Source organism: Corvus moneduloides, chromosome 2 (assembly GCF_009650955.1).
Source record: "Corvus moneduloides isolate bCorMon1 chromosome 2, bCorMon1.pri, whole genome shotgun sequence".
NCBI classification, from domain to species: domain Eukaryota; kingdom Metazoa; phylum Chordata; class Aves; order Passeriformes; family Corvidae; genus Corvus; species Corvus moneduloides.
The window spans coordinates 95525936-95546566 of record NC_045477.1 but is presented as its reverse complement, the minus strand read 5'-3'; the positions used below and the strand labels follow the sequence as shown (position 1 = coordinate 95546566).

Genomic DNA, 20631 nt, shown 5'->3' with positions numbered 1-20631 from the left:
ACCCCCAGGCCCAGATATCATGTCAAAGCTCTTTGAACCTCTTCTTTAATGTGGATCTGTGAGGGGAAAAGTGTCTTGGCTCATCCCACAGCCGTCAGTTACATATTGGGAGTCTCTGTATGAAGAAAGGAAACAGAATAGCCCACAGTAAGGAATGCCTTTCTAGCAGAAGCATCCACCAGTGCAGGCTGCTTTGCTACCTTTGCTTCTGTTCTGCAGAACCCAAATGAAGCCAGTTTATGCTGTTGTACATGTAGTTTGATACTATTAAAAAACATCTGACTTTTTTCCTCCCAGTGGTATAAGAAGCCAGACTACAATCTGTTCACTCCCTACGTACAGCATCGCAGGAAGAATCCAACCCAGCCATTCTACATCCTCCATCCAAAGTTTATATGGCAGCTCTGGGACATCATTCAGGAGAACACTAAAGAGAAGATACAGCCCAACCCTCCTTCTTCAGGGTTTATTGGTAGGTGTATCAAAGATGGTCCCAGCAGACATGTTAGATTAAAACAAAAATTTAAACGTATACATCGCATGAGGATTGAATCCATACATATGTACTGTTTGTTCTTGGTGCTCTATACAGAAACAGTGACTAGCAAAAACACACAGTATGAGAACTAGAAAATAGTTGAGTGAATTTGATGTTCTGCTTTCTTGCTGTTCACATCCATAGTATGCATACCATATATGTAAAGCATACATATATATATATATATATATGAGAGAATTGTATTATTCCACATTAATTTATCTGTTGAGGACCTACTTAATTCTGAAGTTCCTCGTTGGGATCATAGAGCAGAGAATCCTCAGACAACAAGTGAAAGCAAATAGCAAATCATAAAGACAGGATGCAATCAGTGGCAGGCTGAGCTGTATTGCCTACATAGGCCAAGGGCTTCCAGTGCTCAGTCTGAGCGCTTCTCTTTTTCACTGGAAGCAAGAGTGTTTCACTGCATTTTTTGGTCCTTCCTTAGTATTTCTTGGGGGATAATTTGGCACTGTGCCCACAATTCATACAGCAGAACAACTTATCTGATGTACAACAGGTGTTGACTGTGAGTGTCTAAAGGATGCAAGTAGTCAGAGTGGCAAGGCTGAGTCAGGGTCATCACTTCTGGACTCAGGGCAGTAGAGCTTCAAATACCATCTTCCACTTTGGAAACTCCATCCTTTCCTCACTGACATTGTGATATTGTTCTAGGTATTTGCTGCAGTCAGAAAATGGTTTGGTTTTTTTCTTTGTATCTGAATCTGAAAGCAAAGACACCTGAGATTGCATCTGATATGGGAAAACCAGTTTTGAGCATTTATCTTGGGTTCTATATGCAGTAGTGGCATCCTAGGATACTGTGGAGCACACCAAAGGCCTGAGAGAGGGTGCAGAAGCTCCCAGAGGCATGACATAAAGGTGTCTGGGAGATGCCCATCTATGCCTTGAGTGGGTTATGCATACCTGGAACATGAGTGGAAAATAAAGGAGGCCTTGTTTGTTGTATGAGGGGGGCTTGGTAGCTGGTTACTTCTTGAAGTGAGATATTTTTGAAACCTGCTTGTAAAAATTCACAGGGAGAAGACAGCTCATGTGGAATGATCTCACCAGCTGCATTCACATTTTGCAAAAGTGTTTCTTGTAGCAATGAAGTTGTTGATAAAAATAGGTTAACAGCTGCTCATTGTAAGAATAGTGAAGAGGATCATTGTGCTGTCAATCTGTACTTTCACCATACATAAAAAACACTTCAAAAGCTTTCTTTGAAGAAATGGAATTAATTTCACTATGAGAATAGAACAGCAATCTTCAATCCCAAATCTGAATGTTAGTGACAAAAAAATATCCTTCAAGCAGAGAAAGCTTTGAAAATATCAACCATTAAACAAGCAAAATTTTAACAACAAAAGCTGTACAGATAAATATATTCTGTGTACAGATGCAAATATGCTGCCTTCTCCTCGAGTGGGAATTTTATTTATATTGTTCTTTTCCAAGGAGCAGTGCTTTTGGTATGCTGTTACTCACTTTAAAAAAAACAAGGTAGTAAGACAAGCTTATTGGATGTCATATCCACCTCATTTCATAACTAGCTACTGTTCTGATGTATTTTAATTATTTTACTATGGAGAGTCTTCCTGTTTTGGTAACCTTATTGAATTAATGCCTATGCATTGCACATGTAACATCATCTAAATACAGAGGTAGCCCAGAAACAGCAACTGCATATTGTCAGGGACATAAAGAGCAAGATAAAGCATAAAAATATAATGCAGCTTGGCAGAAATCTGAAAAGTCATGTTGGTCTTCAGGTCAAATAATCCTGTTGGAACTGAAGCTGACAGACACAACTGAGTGCACCTGTATGAAAGAGGTATCCTGAATATTGAGCTTCTGCCTGATTCTTATAAAATCTATAAAATTATTTCCTATAGAATTAGTAGAAAGATTGAGTAAGTGATGGCCATCATAAAATATGAGTATCTTTATTTCAAGAAGAGAAAATAATATATTGAATTATTTTTATGACACTACTAAATGCCATTGTGCTTAAAACAGCTATATGAAGGAAAATCGGCCGTTGTTAAATACAGGGTCTGAATTTTCACTGAGATATATTATATTTCTGAATCTAAGCAATTTCTAGCATGGACCATGATGATTCTAATCATATAGAAAAATGATAAAAAAATGATTCTGTGTCAAGTGAGGCACTTTTGTTTTGAGCTTTTTGGCCTTCGGTAGGCCCGGTTTGCAAAACTGGATAAATGTATAAATTAAAACATGGAAACATAAGAATGTTTCCTTTCACAAGTGTCAAGAATGTTTTAGCATGGTCTTACACAGTTTCTTCAGTAATTATATTTTTCACCTGACAATTGTATCTATTTCTGCCTCTTAGCACTATTTATAAGAAACTGAAGCTTCCCAAAGGGAGGATGTTGGTGGAATGTGTCCTCACGGTGTTCTTCTGCAGCAATGAGTCAGCATCCTATCACAGTGACTGATGTCAGGGGAATCTTTTAACATCGTTAATAACTGTATTACAGTACTTAAGTCACAATATTATTAAATCTCTCAGAAAGGGGGCCAGTGGGGAAGAGGTAGTCTCATGTGCTTTGATTTTAGAGGAATGAGAGAGACGAGAGGTAGAACTTTTCTCCTGTTTTTTTCACTGCACTGGAGTTAGGGAAAATAATGGTTTTTGCACTTCCTTTGGGGTATGGGGTGCTCTATATCTGCATTAATTCTGTCTGGAGTCCCTGCCTCCTTAAAACCCTGCTACGTCAGCTCTGCACCAGCTCAGTGGTGCTGAGGAGAGGCAGTAACATTTGACAGCTGGTGGCTGGGGTGAGGGAAGCACAGTGCATGTCCCAGCTGTAGAGGGGAGAAGAGAGGATGGGGAGAGCAGGATTGGTTGAGGGGGGGATAGTTCGTGGGTAAAGGTCCAACAGGGTAAACCAACCTTTTGATTTTAATCTGGGGGTCGTTTTTGGTTTGTTTCCAGAGACACCACCATGGACTTTCCCTGGCTTGTAACTTTGCCTTATGCGGCATGTCATAGCCTAGCTAATGTCCCTCCTCATTTTAAATCACTTACTCTTTATATTCCTATTTTAATCCTTATAAGAGCTTTGAGAAGCCATTCCTTCATATTTTTGCATCATTTTTGCAGCTGCTGCCTTCATGCTTCTAAACAAATCTGCACAGTATTCTCATCATCTTGCATTAGCATTAGGCAATTGCCATGGTGGCTTTTCACAGTTAAAGTTGTTGGTTCACATTTGGCTGAAATATAAGTTTGCTAAATGAGTATTGATATGTTTACATCTCATCTTGGACTTGGATCTATGCCATTTTTCTCAGAAGACATATAAGCATCCAACCACCAAACCTCAGATTTGGATTCCACGGGCAAATCCTAAATTAGCACTGTTCCTAGGGAAAGATTTGTCCTACCCTTTGGCAACAGAAGTAAGTCACCTGTTAATAAGTCTTTCACTGTAAAATATTAACTCAGTCTTCCTCCCCTCTTTCTGTACATAACAAATTTCAGGTTTTTATTGAATCTGATAGTATATAAAGTGTCAGTCTCTGCTTGTTACCATTCTGCTGTAAGAAAAGACTGTTCCTGTACCATCTTTGGTAGCCAATGTGAACAGCCTATTCTGACCTTAAATTTTTGTCATCTGAAGACCAAGAGTAAAACTGCTGAGTATCTCAAGAACAGCATTCTGTGTTCACTGGATGGGATGGTACATTAGCATTCGGAAGTTTGGGGGCTTTTTAATAATGTCAAGATTATATAAAGGCTTTTCTGTGGAGAGTTTTCTCCTGTTCACTGTTTACTTAGTGGATTTTCTATAAATTCCTACTTACCACAGTCCATCAGTACACTTTGCTAATTTACCTCTTGAGAGGTGACTTTAATTGAAATTCACATTTATATACTCTTATAGAGCAGTGACTTCTATCTTTTAAAAGCTATCTGAAAGCTGTGACTCCAGTACTTTGGGTTGTTTTGGGTTTTTTTTACTCTCAAATCAAAACATGAACTGTGTAGATTCTTACATTTTAGGTTGTCTGTGTAGGTGGTAGTTTTGCTATGTGCTGGAAATTTTAGCATAACATACAATCCACTGAACACAAAATAACTAAGCCCAGAGTACTTTATTACTGGGAGAAGGGAAATGCTGTTTGAGGCTTTACAGTTGACATTACAGTTTTAACAGTTATGCATCATTAATAGTTAGTAACATTATTTTTATCTTCATTTGCATGCATCAAGACAATAGTACAAGCAAGGCTATCATTATACTGCAACATTAGCAGGTCGTTGTACGACAAAGAGCTCAAATTTAAAATGGCTTCGGAGAGCATGTTGCATAGAAGTATGCAGCTGATCTCCAGCTCTTAGAAAAAAATGCGCTTTCATGAACTGAAAGAAACAATTAGACATTTCAAGAGTTGCCTTTATTGCTGTTTTTCAGCTGTTCTGCCAGCAGTTGGTACAGGAACAGAATAATGCGCGCTCTTTCCAGCTCAGTGTTGTTCAAGTATTAGCACACAAATAAATAATACCTCCAATACAGAAGCTTCAAATTATTCTTACTCTAATAAAAAGCACACTGAAATTTTAGTATCTCCCACTTCCCAATATGCAGACATAAAAGAGCAAACTTTCCCCTTAAATCACATCAAAAAAATCTTTATTATTCTAGTGTATCACCCAAAATTAAATAATACATTTAGAATTACATTATATTTCTGGTCAGTATTTTCCAGTCCATGCTCATATTACAGAATATATTACTGTGATTAATGTAGAGCTTTTTGCATTCACCAAGTTATAAATATGTCATTTTCTAGGTCTACTATATAATGCTAGTATCTATACATCAAAGATGACAAGTATTGCACAAATTATTAAGCTTAGGCACAGGGCCATTTGGTGACAATTCCTTGATAAATAATTTGGTCTTCTTGTGGTTAGTATTTCTCACATAGTTCATGAACTAAACGAGGTAAAAGAACGGCTTTTTAGAAACAAAGTGCTTTAAAAAGCCAGAACTACTTTTACTGCATGTTCCAAAGATTAACTGAGGCACACTTTGCCCAGTTTCAAGGAGCTTCCAGTGGTATCTGTAATCCAATCAAGAGAGACTACAGTAGTAGACTATCATATAGAAAACTATATATTCTAAATGCTTTATGCTTATTTGTAATACTTTTAAGTACACAGATTATCAAACACGAACTTACTAGTATATCTTGCTAAATTATTTTCTGTAGCTGAATTTACGATGTGTGTGAAATGAGACATTATGAGTATAATAATCAGATTATGTCTATTTAAATGTTTGCAGCATCTTTTACATTATGTTAAAATGATTCAGTGTTCTTGATAAATGTTTGAGTTACACTTATAATTCTAGATGCTTTCGTACAGCATCTGTTGATTCAGGTATATTAAACTCTATTTTATTTATTTGTAAACTAGAAAACATTCTTTTTTAAATTAGAGTGCTAACCACAAAGCTTAATCATACCATGCAGTATTCATGTTGGAAAATTAAAACCTTTGGAATTACTCAAATTGCCAGGAACAAATAGAAAAAACATTTTTTTGATTAGAATCCATAGTACATGTTCATTTGTAAAAACCATCCATGCAAGGAATTTAATCTTCATATAACTGGTTTTAATGTTCTCAGTGCAGATTGTAAAAGCTAGGTTTGTTTGTGCCAATTGGACTGATTTTAACTATACCCAACACTTCCTAACACCATAGATATTTGCCAAATAGAAAAAAATAAAAGTACTATACTACACTTGATCTTAACCAAAAAGCCAAGAAGAGATAACACACTTTTCTAAGGATTTTGAAATACTAATATATAATATTTCAAAACACTTTAACTGTTTTAGCATCTACTATTGTACTGTTATAACAAAGTTGCATTTGACTGTTTCTCTTACAGCCACATAATTTCTTTGGAATAATATCTTTTATAGTATTTTTAAAAGAGTATTCTATGCTTGCAATTCTTTTTTTAACTTTTTTTTTTGGTGTCCAGTTGGGTGTTCATGAACATTGCCATTCAACTATAAAACATTCACAAAGCACACCTTTGAATATTCTACCATACTACAGGCAGAATTATTTTGCATTTTTCCATTTTTACAGTTGTAATTCAAACGGGACTTTGGAAAATCCAGCAAGGGTGTTGGAAGTAGATTAGAGTGGCCTATGCAGAATTATCTTTGGTTGTGGTTTGGAATGCATGGTAGCACCAGTTATGTTTGTCAAAGCTAAAATCAGGCTGGATACCCTGACTTTTTCCTTAATGTGAAATACGGATTGGATATTTAAGCTCTAAAAAGCTTTTTGATGTTTAGATGCTATACACAGCCTATAGGCTTTCCCTTTCAGGTTTTACATTTTCTTAAATTGTGCATGTCTACTGGTCTTCCCTAAATACTTTGTAATTCTCTGCTTTTACTCCCATTCCCGTACCTTAATATTATGAATTCTGGAGGAAAAAAAAAAAACCAAAACATCTCACTTCAGCTTAATCCTTGCACATAAAATTGCTCTATGTTTATGGTCCGTGTCTGGGTCAGTTAGAAAGCAGAACTTGTGTGTCCTAACTTCAGCTGTTTCCAGTGCAGGTCTGGATTTGTGTTAGTCACCCTCAGACTTATTAGAGCAAAAAATAGGTACCTCTTAAATATTGCTGTGAGCCCCATAGTGCCCTAAACATGTGAAATTTTTATCCCATACTGGGAGTACACTATCCATGCTGTCACTCAGACTTCCCCTACAGCCAACAGAAAAAAACCAGGAACTTCTGGGAAATGGCTTGTATGATCCATTAGACATGTACTGCTTCCTAAAAGTGCTCACTTTCTTCTCCTGACAGCAAAGGAGCCTCTGATAACTATCTCAGGTGTGGGTAATTGCACCAGAGGCACATTAAGTAATTATTTGACATATGCACAAGGTCTGGAAGTATCAGGGGTGCTCCTGATTCCACCAGGACAGATAAGCCTCTAGTGCAGGGAGTTCTGTACATGGTAATCTCTGCTTGTTGTTGTAGCTCATCTTTCAGACTTCAACACAAGAATGTGCTATAAATAAGCTGTTACTGCTCAAAAAATAGTCTGCCAAGTCACTGTCTTTCCTCCTGCCAAACATCATTGTCCAGCATGAAAAAAAATGTGAGTAGAAGGTATGGTTATTTGTGAGCAATCTAGACTGAAATGCCAAGACGTGGTGTGGATGGAACCAGGCAGGAAAGGTAAAGAACCAGATAGCCCAGTGTGCCTTTTAGATTGATTCTGGAGGACATTGAACCACCGATAACTAAAAACTAAAACTTACCACTTCTAAGTCCTCCATTAACTAATTTACAGGAAAGTCAATGATATTGCTTAAAATTTTATCATGGTTGAACCATACCTGGCCGTTAATTGGCTATTTTTCTGATATTAAAGGTCACAATTTTTGTTCTGGACAGTTCTCCTATCCCACAAATGGCAACTTCCTTTATTACTTTTATAGTTGTCTTGGTAATGTGGCAGTGAAATAAAACACACTTTGGTTAAGGCTTCTACTTTCCATCAGAGCCAGTTTTCCTAAGACGTTGGTGGTATAGCTTTTGAAATTGGCTCCAGGCTTGGCTCTGAGCACAGGAGAGAAGTGATTTTACTGTCTGTTTCTGGATGTGGTTCATTATTGCACAGGTTTCCACCATCCGCTCTCTGATCCAGCTGGATAACGGTTACCTTGGAATGGCAGGTGGGCTCTCCATCAGTGGAGGAAGGAGGTTGGCAGTGGAAAAGCTGACGAAAGCATTTGTAAAACTAAAACAACAAAAAACCGAACAATTCTAGACATAGCTGCTTGGCAGATTACAATTCAGAGCATCTCTATAACATCTTCAAGGCAAGGAAACTTGGTTTATTAAGCTTGTACTTTTTGTCCAATTAGGGATTAAATATTTTTTCACCATGAATATGTGTTTCTGGCTGCTTAAGACTAAAGTTCACTCAAATTTGTGAACTTCAGAATTGATATGCTTAGCTTTTCTAAGACTATAGATTCTGTAGAGTGTAAAGCTGTAGAACAATTATATTTTCAGAACCTTTATGATAAAAGAAAATTTAATCACAGAAGTAATTGGTTTTCAGTTACTTCACACATCAGGCAGGGAAAAGTCATTTTGATAATCTAATGATACACAGCAGGGAGAACATGGGGTTCTTTTCATTTGCAAGCCATTGAAATCTTTGCATTCCCAAACTGTAAATTAAACTTCAGAAAATGGCTTTGCTTAATTAACAAACCAAAATAATTTTTTATGTTAATTCATTTCACTTCTGAGATCTACCCAAAACACCTTTGATGATGCCAAAGCTGTTGTGCAGGAAAAAAACCCCAAGCAACACTTGTATCAGTTCTCATCTGTAAGTGCCAAGTGAGCAGAGTTACTCAGCTACCTCCTCTGAGAGCTGACAGTCCTACTCAACAGATAGGGATACCAGTAGTGCTACAAGTGCCTCAATACATTTTCTACACAAATTTATTTTTTAAGTGAAATCTTTAAAAAAATAAATGGCGTCGAAAACTTCCTTCATGTCACTTTCCTTTTGTATGACCTTGTGAAGAAGAAAAGGCTTCCAGGAGCTGTGATTGATGTGAAAGTATTGTAGTTAAGGCAATGTTGTTGATCATTATCTGGTATTAGTCCATCTGAAAGTATGAGGCTGCAATAGCAATATTTCTCTTGTTTCAAGGCTATAAAGACCACAATTGCCGGTGCTGATGATAGTGTGCCATTGGCACATGGCAGAAAAAAATGGGTCGGCGTTTTGTAGATTACTCCTTGCTGAGCAGGAGGTGGTCAGGGGCTTTTCCTTATGACAACACTGCTCTAGGAGTTCATCTTTGGTATCTCTCCATGAGACTCTTCACAGAATTGTCTGAAGTTGTGGGCTTCTGTGCCACCACTACATGGATGATGTTTCTTTATGTGCCCTTCTGCGTGTATTTGGCCAGGTCTTCCTCCTTAGAAGCAAGTGGATGGGAAAAGTGGAATTGGTTCAATTTCAGACTAAGAAAGACTAACATTGCAATAAGGTGGAGATGTTCCAAGGATTCCTGTGGGGGTTGTTTTGTGGACAGTCCACAGAGTAAGTGGGGGGAGGTGGGAAAGAGCAGTCTTCTCAATCAGGAGGCTGATGGTGATATGCAAGCCCTTTATAGGTTTGTCACTGTTTCTTTATGACTGTTGTCCTACCCTGTTGACTCTACAGAGACCGCAATCTTTATGTATCAGGGACAAGTGAAAGCTGCTCTAATAGAAGGAACGACTGCTTCACTTAATGATTTTACAGAATACTTAAGGTGTGCACAGCAAAGAAAAGCAGGAAAGAAAAAATAGGTTGGATGATTGCAGGGAAATTTCTGCGAGAAAAGTGAAAGCTAGTGGTTCACTTTTGTTTCACTCCTTGTTGCAGGTATCCTCATCATGATGTCCATGTGTAATGAAGTGCACGTGTACGAATACATCCCTTCAGTGCGACAGACTGACCTGTGTCACTACCATGAACTCTACTACGATGCAGCTTGTACCTTAGGGGCCTACCACCCACTGCTCTATGAGAAGCTGCTGGTGCAGAGGATGAACAAAGGTTTGCAGGATGATCTGTACCGCAAGGGGAAAGTCATTTTGCCAGGTTTCAAAGCTGTCAAGTGCCCCAAACAAAATAATTTCCCACACTTGTAGAAGTAGGTCTTTCAGAAACAATGTGCAATAAGGTACTACTGTCGTACTATAAACAAGAAGAGAATACTTGAAAAACTATCTTAGACCAATCTAGTCTTGAGTCTATAAATTGTAATTAAGTAGCAGGCATGAGAAATACTTCTTTTCTGAGCCTGAGTATTTATTATTGCTTTGCAAATAGTTAACAGAAAAAAAAGCAAAGGCTTAGCTCATGAAGGTGCAAAGGACGTACTTAGGCAGAAATATAATGTATTGTTGTTGCTGTGACTGTCAGAATTTGTCTGTGGTCTCATGCCACATATGCTAGACTGTAATTTTTTTAAATGAATTTATTTAATTTCAAACCTGGCATTGTGAAACAGCCTCTATTGTTCATGTATGTAGAGAGCGACCAGTTGAACAATGCAGCATTTCCTGTGGCTTCATGGGATTTTCACACTCTCCCAGAATGAAGTAATTGCTACTCCAAGCTGTGCAGTCATTCACTAGAGTAAACTTTAATGCCTGTTCCTAGGCAGGCTCAGTTCCAGGCCTCCAGCTGAACGGGGGCTTAGGGTGGCCCTGAAGTACATGTGGTGGGGGGTGGCTGTACACAGCTAAACCAGTTAAACTACTTGGATGTATTTTTGATGCCAGTCTCCCATTCTCACACTGACTGAAGAGGGAAGAGAGAAATGTCTCATTTCTTTAGAGAAAAAAGAATACATTTGTAACCTGATTAGGAAGAAAAACTTTCCCTGACTCTCAGGAAGGTGTGAGATGGAAATGCTGCCTTCCCCCAAGTCTGCACAGATACAAAAGATCCAGAGAAGGCCAAGGGAGGCTGTGGAGCATTCACCCATCACACTGAAAGCAAGCATAGAGGGGACTCACTTCTTGTCAACAAAGATAGCATTCAGGAACACAGACATTATTTGTTAGGTATTTCATTGGTATCTGAATCAAAGTCACTTGTTCACAAGTTCTTGCTGTTCAGATAGGAGGAGTTTTCTGACAATAGGAGATGATATCAGCATTTTTTACTTAATGTTTGAAATACTATAACCCAGAAAAGCTGTCATGCCTGCAAAAAACCTGACTACGGATTGCATTTGGAGATAATTTGATATTTTCATTCATAACACACAAGGGCAATATTCTTTAAGGTACTTGTAAAAGTCTACCTAATTGCTAATATATTTAAAACATTATTTTCCATATTTTCCAAGACTTCAGATTTTCCAGGTGGTGGGAGGTTAATGGTTTGGAGTGGGTTTTTCCAGTTTTTTGTTTTGTTTTGTTTTGTTTTGTTTTTTTCCCACCTGACTGCCTTTTCTTTTAGACTAAGTTCAGCAGGAATATGTGTACACAAAAGCACAGCTATATCCTACTCATGTCCATCCAGTAAAAAAGCAGACAGATCAAAGAGGGATTGAAAAGAATAGCTGACTGGTTGTGGTGGGAAGTATTTTTTGTGTTTTGACTTAAGGAAAAAGCCTTTTGCCAGAAAGGCAAAAAAAAAAAAAAAAAAGCAAACAATAGTAATGACTATTTCATCTTCAATTGTAATGTAAGTATTGTCACAAAATCCTTTTTCTCTCACTCAGCTCTTTGGGAAGCATTATTGGAAGGATCTTTTGGAAGGATTATTTTCCTTCCTCAAAATGAAGAATACGTGTCTCACATAGGACTTAGCCTTCTTTTTGGGCTTTATGATGATCTTAAGATTCTTCTTGTTGACAGGAATTATTTGTGGATGATCTAATAACTGTACTTCTGTGTTGTATGGATAGTTATGTCCATAAGGCATTTTGGTACATATCAAAATTAATAGGTTTTACTCATACTATCCTTGGACTCTGGATATAGTCCATACCAATTTCTTTTTAATGTTATGTCTGGTGGCAACTTTTATTCTTGCAGTTAATAACATTGTTATTTAAATGCATGGAGAATAGATAGCCTACATAGAACTAATCTATTTTTCCGTATGCTTGGTACCCTGTTTGCTAAACATAAGCAGTCTGAACAGTGCAAAATGTCTCTCTCTGCTGTACCCTGGGTTAGCTACAACATAAATATAAAGGAAGAGAGTTTAGCTTTCTAAGACTAGTGAATATGCTACTTTTCAATAAGCAGGAAATTCTAGAGTTCCAAAAAGAAAAAGAAAAAAATCACTTTGACTGGCCTGCAACCACTAACTTTTAACTTTGATTTTCACAGAAGAAGAATACTAACGGCATTGCTCAACCACCTACAGCAGGATTATGTAGTATTATTTATTCCCTCAATAATTTGTCAGAATAATCAACATAGCTATTGATTATACAGAGTAAGGCAAATTATAAAGTTTCATGTAACAAGTGCTAAGCATACCTACTTAGTACATCATTTATATACCAATGTAGAACCAGGTCCGAGATGTTATAAAATGAACTGTATAGTTTTCGTTCACTGGACTGCACATTCAAGCCCTTGCAGCCAAAATTTTTTCTTTGCCATATCCTTACTTATATGGCAATCAGTCCTCCTTCCACAAGTGCAAATGTGGGTGCTGTAGCACCATCACCTCAGAAGATGCTGCAGAGCTGTGCTGCAAATGCTTGCTCACAGACGAGGAAGACCAACCTGTGATGCCACCTTTAAAAAATGAGCCTGGCACGGCTTTCTAACACTGGTTTCCACTGTGATGTCTTACTGGTCTGCCTGTTCAAACACCTTGTGGTTGCTTAAAGAGCGTTTTCTCTCCTACCTTGTCTTGTCCTCCTTCAGTTTTTGGCGCAAGTGTGTTTGCTAGTTGAGGGCTCCCCTCCACTTGCTGTAAGGGAGGAAGGGGCAGAAATAGAGGGGAAACATAAAGGACCTGCAGAGATGTTCCTCTCACCACTTCTTACTCTCTGTGGCATTGGCATTGCTGGCTTTTATAAGAGCCCTTCAAGTGTTTTTACGTTAATGGGCACTTCCCCATGCCTTGTGAGGGCAGAGAAATGTTTGCAAAGAACTATATTCAGTAAATTTAGAACAGTCAATATGTAATAACACTGAACCACGCATCTTCTAAAAATAATGGGTGAGAGTGCTGGTTTTAGATCTGTTTGTTAAATACAGCAATGTGAAAGGAAGTGCATTTTCTCACCCAGATCATGGGGCTTTTTGGGGAAAAGAAACAGGCATGGCTTCGTAGCTCTCCCATGTGGCTGTCACACACGGAGTGGGACAGCACCTAGAGAAGAGAGGTTTGTATAAACCTGGTGCATTGTGAGGTGCATCATCAGCCAAGCAATTGGCTCTGCTATTGGGCCCCTGAGCCTCCTTCGCACTTGTAGGCTTTAAATTTATGGAGTTCTACTGACAAGTAGGAACAAGTTGCCTTCAAACACTATTGAGCCTCATTTCTGTGCCCTGGTGCTGTGGACAACAGTTAAAGTTAACTGAAACAAACCAGAAACACAGCAGCAGCTTAAGGAAATGCGCTGAGTTTATGCTGAATTCAATTATGCTCTTCTTTCCCCACTGTGAATTCTGTAACTTTTCTGACTTGTGGTGCTCTATCATTTTATGCATTCAGTTTTGGATGGTTAAATCAAGGTATTCTTTTGTTTAATCAAGAAAAAAACAAGAAATATTTTGCCTCATTTTGAGCCAAAATCTTTTTGTTAGAAAAATAATAATTACTTGTTCCATTCTCTATAGTTCTAAAGGTTACCTCAGCATAAACTCCTAGCTCACTCCTTCCTTGGATTAAACTACTACACCTTTTTTTACTTTGTTGTGCAGTTTTATGCTGTAGAAACTCTGGTAAATTCAGTGAAATTACCTTGATGTACCTTTGGAGAGAGAGAGAGGGGTGGTATAAACACTCTAACGTGCAATCTCACTGTACAAATTTAATGTAAGCATTGCCTGTCTTTGGTCAAGACACTTTCTTTGGTGAAGATACCCAAATTCTGAACTTGTTGCTGTAGATCTCTTGCCAAAATCAGGAAAACCAAAAGAGTTGTTGGTTTTTTTTTAATGAAGACAAGTGTGTACACTCACTGGCTGCACAGACTGAACACAGTCATTTTAGAGACTGATTGAATTAAACAGGAGTTCAAAACACATGTGGAGCAAAACATAGTGGGGCTTTTAATTTCTTTTTACTTCAGAAGTTTTTAAGGATGGAAAATGCCATTTGGACAGTGACACAAATGTACCGTGAAAGGAGTATTAAATACATTGACTGCAACAATAAATGGTTACTCTTTTTCCCTTCACACTTTCTCAAGTTGATGCATATTTAAATGAAATTCTGCTTTGAAGTTGGTAATTCAGAAGCCTGCTGTTAAAATGATTTGAATCTTTCCTAGCATCTATCCTCTCACACACAAGGAGGATACCTGATTTAACTGTTTGAAATTTAAAGTATCCCATATCTGGGCATACCTGAACCACTTAATGAATTTTGACACTGCAGATGTCTTCTCTCTGGCTTAGCAATCAGATTCAAAATTTTGTTCTTGAAATAAGAGTTGTGTGTAAAAGCCTTACTTTTTTTCATATCATCTCATCACTCTTAAAATACATAGTCATTGAACAATTCAAATATAGACTGTGTACTTTTTTAATAGCTTTGAGAATTATTTTGTATGATGATTTTTTTAAATGAATGTGTACTCTAATTACAAAGCTTAAGATTTTACAGGAGTCACATTTTTAAGCAGTGTTTGTATACATTTTAACACTTTTTATATTTTCTATTATGATTTTGTATATTTTTATGTATACACAGTGTACAGATTTTTTCCTGTAAATAAAACATTTGTTTTCATTTGTTTAGGAGTGCTGGTCTTTTCATATTGCCATAAATGAATCTCACTGAGCTGCAGGTGGAACAAAAGAGGGGAAGGTGCCTGTCAGTTCTGCCCACAATTTCATTGAAATCTCAAATGGAAATGGACAGCTAATCTGACAAGGAGGTATCACAGTAAACTACAGAAAAGAGGCAAATATTATAAAGCCAGTTTTATTCTAAAGCGAAGATGTGTACCCGAGCAGGTGCGCTAGGATTCCCTGGGAGAATATATTCACCACACTGCTCAGTGAATTTCTGAGCAGTAAATTTCTTGTCATTGCCAAGCCCTCTATGGAGTTCATGCTCTGATGAGTTGGTGGTGTACTTTAAATCCTGGTAGATTTCACCTAAATGGCTGTGCCACCCATTTAAGGAATCCAGTGTCATGTTTAACGGAAAAGAACAGACTTTTTAATAAATTATTAATTAAAATGAAAAACAACTTACCAAAGGGAAAATGTAACTTGTCATTCAGTCTGTGATGACGTACTGTGTAACTCAATCACTACAAGCCTGCTTGCATCCATTAAAAGTTGGATTGCCATTGTGTCCACTCCTGGCAGTAATCATGCAGCTTATCCTGTGTATTGCACCACCTCCTGAACAGGCAGTGTTGAGGGGCTAGTTACTGTCATGATACACAAGTAACACCTCTCAGAAAACTCACATCAGTGAGATACACTAGAGGATAAACTGAATGCTGGGATCTACAAATTAAACAACTAATTGATACGTTCGAAATCCGGCAACTTCGCTTTTTCTATTTAAAAAACGAACAAGAAAATTGTATTGTGTCTATTAAATGTCCAGTCAGCTTCACTCTCAGTGACATCAGAGAGGATGTTCTTATCTCACTGCATTCAAACTGTACCTCAGTAAGAGGTGGAAATCCATGAACTATATTGTGTGGGGCACAGAGGACATCTTGCTGTACACACTATTCTTCAGCAGGGACAGCTATCGGAGGTGTGACATTACCTTTCTGATAGTATCTCAGAGAGCCTTGGAGGCAACTCATTTTCAGGTTTATTCCCAAAATTGCACTGCCTTTGTTTCAACAACATGCCTTTTTTGGAGGTACCTTTTATCATTTTTAGCCAGCTGTGTTTCACTTGAGTAGTTCTTAGGGGCATAATTCTCTTGAGAGGTCAAACTTCATACAGGCATTTTGGTCTGTTTATCTGCATTATTAGCTTGCCTGTTGTGATCTGGCTGAAAGACTCATATCTCAGGATGATTAATTCAACTTGCTATCTTGACTGCAGCATGAACTTGTTGAAGCAATTCTCCTCCTCTCCTCCACTCTGGTGAGACCCCACCTAGAGTACTGCATCCAGATCTGGGACCTCCAGCATGAGAAGGATGTGGACCTGTTGAAGCAAATCCAGAGGAGGCCCACAAAGAGGTCAGAGGGCTTGGGCACTCTTCTATGAGGAAAGGCTGAGAGAGTTGGAATTGTTCAGCCTGGAAAAGAGAAGGCTCTGGGGAGACCTTATTGTGGCCTTTCAGTATTTAAAGTGGACTTACAGGAAAGATGGGACAGGCTTTTTGGTAGGGCCTGTAGCAATAGGACAAGGAGTAATGGTTTTATTCTAAAATAGTGTACATTTTGACTAGATATAAGGAATAAAATTTTTATGATGAGCATGGTGGAACAGAGAGGTGGTAGGTGCCTCATCCCTGGAAATATTCAAGGTCAGATTGGATGGGACCTTGAACAATTTGGCCGAGTTGAAGAAGGTCCTGATCATTGCAGGAGGATAGGACTAGATGAGCTTTAAAAGTGACCTTCCAAGCCAACTATTCTGTGATACTATGACAAGAACAGCTAGACAAGCAAGGGAAGAGCCAGTCTTTTACTATAATCACATCCACCACCTTCCGCAGGTAACTGCACCGGCAGCAGCAATTAAACAGTATCTTACTGTGGGACTGCATCAATTACTGTGAACAGAGCACTAACACTTGTGGTTTGTTTGGACTTCTGTTCTAGCTTTCCTGGTATCTTATTCTTACCAGTGTGACAAATTTGATTGCTTCATCAGAACAGCATAGTTTTACCTGCTGCACCCCAAAACTTGCCAATGTCTACTCCATATACATATCCTTCCTTGTTTTTTTAGATTCTACTTTTTTACACCAGTAAGTTACTCCAGAGAATGCACTTCAAAGAAATGGCAATACTGTTGTGGAAGTTAAGCATAGTCTGACTGTGGAACTTCATGCCTTGATAACCAAGGCAAGTAAGAACTGTGTGCCCTGTTATTTCTTTTTCCTAAAAATAAGCTAAGTAAATGCTTATTTAGTTTGATGAAAATATTAACTGATTATATTAAACTGACTGGGAAGTAACTCTAATGCAGTAATATAGTGGGGGTTTTTTACACTGGAGACAGAATAGCCACCAGAAAACTGGCAGCACAAGTAGGTTGTGACAAATCACAGGGGAAATCATTGCTGGTGTGATTGCTGGATCCTTAAAAATTATAAAAGTAAAGAATGAGATCAAGTGGAAGAAAGGGGGAGAGACAAGGAATTATGAAAAACACCAAGAAAATAGAAAGAAACAGCTAGGTGTACTGTAACAGATGAGCAGGACTGTTCCTTTTTCCTAATATTCACTTCCTTGGGTTTGGCATTTTTTCTTATGTTTTTTTCTGCACATCTGGAGAGAAACCCAAGTCATCTGTTGGTGCTCATACTGCTATTGTCAGGTTTAATGTGCTGGGATGTGATCTTAAAATGACTTCTGCTGGAGTTCAGCTTCTTTGCAAACAAATGAATCCCACAAATTTAACTGAGAAAAGACTGACCGGGTTACAATGCTACACTCCAAACAACCTCCTCCATGTGCTTATAGTCATCTGTATGATAACTGAAATAGGAAAACAAATTTCCTCTGGTGACCTGTTTCTGCATATAGACAAATACAAATCAAATACTGCCTTGATTCCAAGATGCTGACAGGTAGGGGATAATTACTGCAACATCAACTCCTTATATGCTTGTGAGAAGATTCCAGAAACCCTGAGGGGTTACAGAGGGCAGGCAATTGGCATCACAGGTGCTTTGATTTTATGGAAGCAGCCAGAGGGGAAAATTACTGCCAGTGCTGACTCCAGGCTGTGTCAGCTGCTGTTAATTACCTTGCTCCCAGACAGTTGTCTGACTGCAACTGAGCTGCCTGATTAAAATATTTTGCTGCTCCACCTTCTAAAAGGTAGGTTTCTTCCACCCCCAGTCCTGGAGCACTGGTGGATATGTTGTACTGGCTGTATCCTGCACTACTGCTACCATGTGCAGCAGGTATGTCTCCTGTGCAGGTAAGGCCCTCGGGATGGGGGGTGGGAGTGTTGCTAATGGAAGAGGTTTGGGTGATTCTGGATTGTTTTGATTTGTATAAATCTAGAAGGCTTTGTGTTATCTTTTAAACATCACTTAGTGAAAGTAGTTCTAGGAAACCATATGAATGTGCCTCAAGAAGTTTGGGTTCATGACTTGGGAGTTGTCTGCTGTTTTGTAAACTAGGCGGCATTCTCGATCTAAAGTATCTACACTTTGGACAAAGACAAGGACAGCATGAAAAGTTTTGGGCAAGTTAAGGCAAGAAATATGCAATATATGTCTTGGGCAAGCTAAAAGTGCCAGAGCTCTGCCCCTAGGCCCAGACCTACTGCCCATGAGGCACATGAGCCAGGAGGTTTAGATAAATGCTGTACCCTGAGTATGGAGAAGACGGATGACCAGAAAGGAAAAGTGGGGAAGGTTCTGTTCTGGACCTGTTTCTGAGACTGCTTTTTCAGTAAAGGGGATAGGAGTCTTAGCTGATGCTTCCAACTGGACCAAGCAACATTACTTTTCTCCCTTAGCAATATTCCTCTTTGGAAGTATTGGGTTATTTTTCAGTTGTTTCCAGTGCTTGTTTTCATTTATACAAATGAAATTATAAGCTATCTGATGGATCTAATTTAGACTTCACAAATGCACAGGGCAGAATGTAGCTGTCAGGACATTAGGCATTTTTAATGAGCGGTTGTAGCATCCCAAGAAGTAGAGATGAGAAGAAAACATGTAAGCTGTTACCAAAATAATATTAACAGAGTTGTTCCATGGTAGAAAAGCAAGGAAAGCAGAAACAACAGAGCATATACCATGTCTGAGAAATATTGCCTTATTTTCGTGGTTGTAGCATGCTATTCAGATAATTGTTTTAAAATACTCCTTTTAGATTAAGTCCCTGTGGATCACGTGATCTCACACAAAGCTAACAAAGTGAGAAATCAAAGCTGAGGGGATCATATAGTGGGGATAGTTATTTTGTCAGAGGAAACGGGGAGGAACTTTCCTTTGCCCATGCTTCAATGGAATCAGTATGGTTTTTGAACTTCAAAGGGATTGATTATGCACAGGAAAGCAGATATTAACAATGCTACTGTGTCTTCAGTACACATTGGTTTACACATGGTTGTTGTCAATGGGTTTATCACTGCAGGAAAAACAGACCAGTTGTCATATTTATCTCACACATGCTCCTCCTTGGCCTTACACAGAGCTAATAAACCACATACAGTATACAATAGGAGTAGCATGTGAAGTTAATTCCTCCTACCTAACAGAAACTTCAGAAGAGTTTCCTAAAGCAACATTTGGAATAAGAACAGGCAAAGAACTTCAGTGAATAGCAACAAAATGAATCCTGCTTCTGTTTCTTATTCTTATTTCATAAGTTAGAATTGTTTAGGGTTTTGCAGTGTGATTGATGGACCCTGACTAACAGAGGCAGCAGCAAATTTACTGGTCCCTACAGTAACATTCTACTTCATGAGGAGAAATGAAGGGTCTATTACCACAGTAATACGGGATGAGTGATTCCAGATCATTTTAAAATAACTCCTGCTTTGCTGGAAGTTCAAAGCATAACAATGAGAAGTATTTTAACACTTGAAAAATTTATGTATTTAGTTGCAGTCAATATGCTGTTCTGCTGACCCAGTTTTTTCTTGTATTTTTGGTTCTTCCACCATGGAGTCTAGATCAGCCCGAATGGATTAAAATAAAGACTCCAGCTGACTGTGATCGGTTTATGCTGGTATATTCCTGCCCCAATCTTGCTATGAATATAGTACATTATTAAATATTTGTAGAAATGTGATCTTATTGTGTGTGGGGGGGGGGAGGTTGGTTGGTTGGTTGGTTTGGGTTTTTTCTTGTGGTAGGTTATGAACTGCCTATATTTGGCTATGTATGTAACACGTGTTTAGGGAAAAGAGATCTTCCAGATGTTCCTTACAGAGTTCCATTAAGGCTGAGACCCAGAACACTGTACAAGGAAATCCAAAGTGTTATTTCCATGAGGTGATTTTTGTAGTAAAATACCACTGACTATCTTCCCTAGTGAATTTCTCAGGATCTTTTTGCTTGAGGGTTGGTCACGCTTGCATTCTGCTAACAGTCTCACACACACACACACACACACACACACACACACAGAGGAACTTCAGCAGCTCTTGGGCTTTTTACCTACT

At 38.4% G+C, this 20631-nt stretch overlaps 2 protein-coding genes across 5 annotated transcripts in view; one reads left to right on the top strand and one right to left on the bottom strand.

Moving 5' to 3' along the window:
* The window catches only part of ST6GAL2 (ST6 beta-galactoside alpha-2,6-sialyltransferase 2), a 174008-nt gene extending 161663 nt beyond the window's left edge, over nt 1–12345 (top strand). For all 3 annotated transcript variants that reach the window (XM_032100433.1, XM_032100434.1, XM_032100432.1), the window contains 2 exons: nt 298–472; nt 10025–12345. In XM_032100433.1, coding sequence (XP_031956324.1) covers nt 298–472; nt 10025–10293 — 444 coding nt within the window. In that variant the 3' untranslated portion in view covers nt 10294–12345. The remainder of the gene's footprint in view (nt 1–297; nt 473–10024) is intronic.
* LOC116440106 (opsin-3-like) overlaps nt 4654–20631 on the bottom strand; it is an 89456-nt gene continuing 73478 nt past the window's right edge. Inside the window, exon 5 of one of the 2 annotated variants that reach the window (XM_032100435.1) lies at nt 4654–8368. In XM_032100435.1, the coding sequence (XP_031956326.1) occupies nt 8141–8368 (228 nt within the window). In that variant the 3' untranslated portion in view covers nt 4654–8140. Of the gene's footprint in view, nt 9573–20631 lie in introns of both variants that reach the window. The other variant, XM_032100437.1, reaches the window with a different exon arrangement.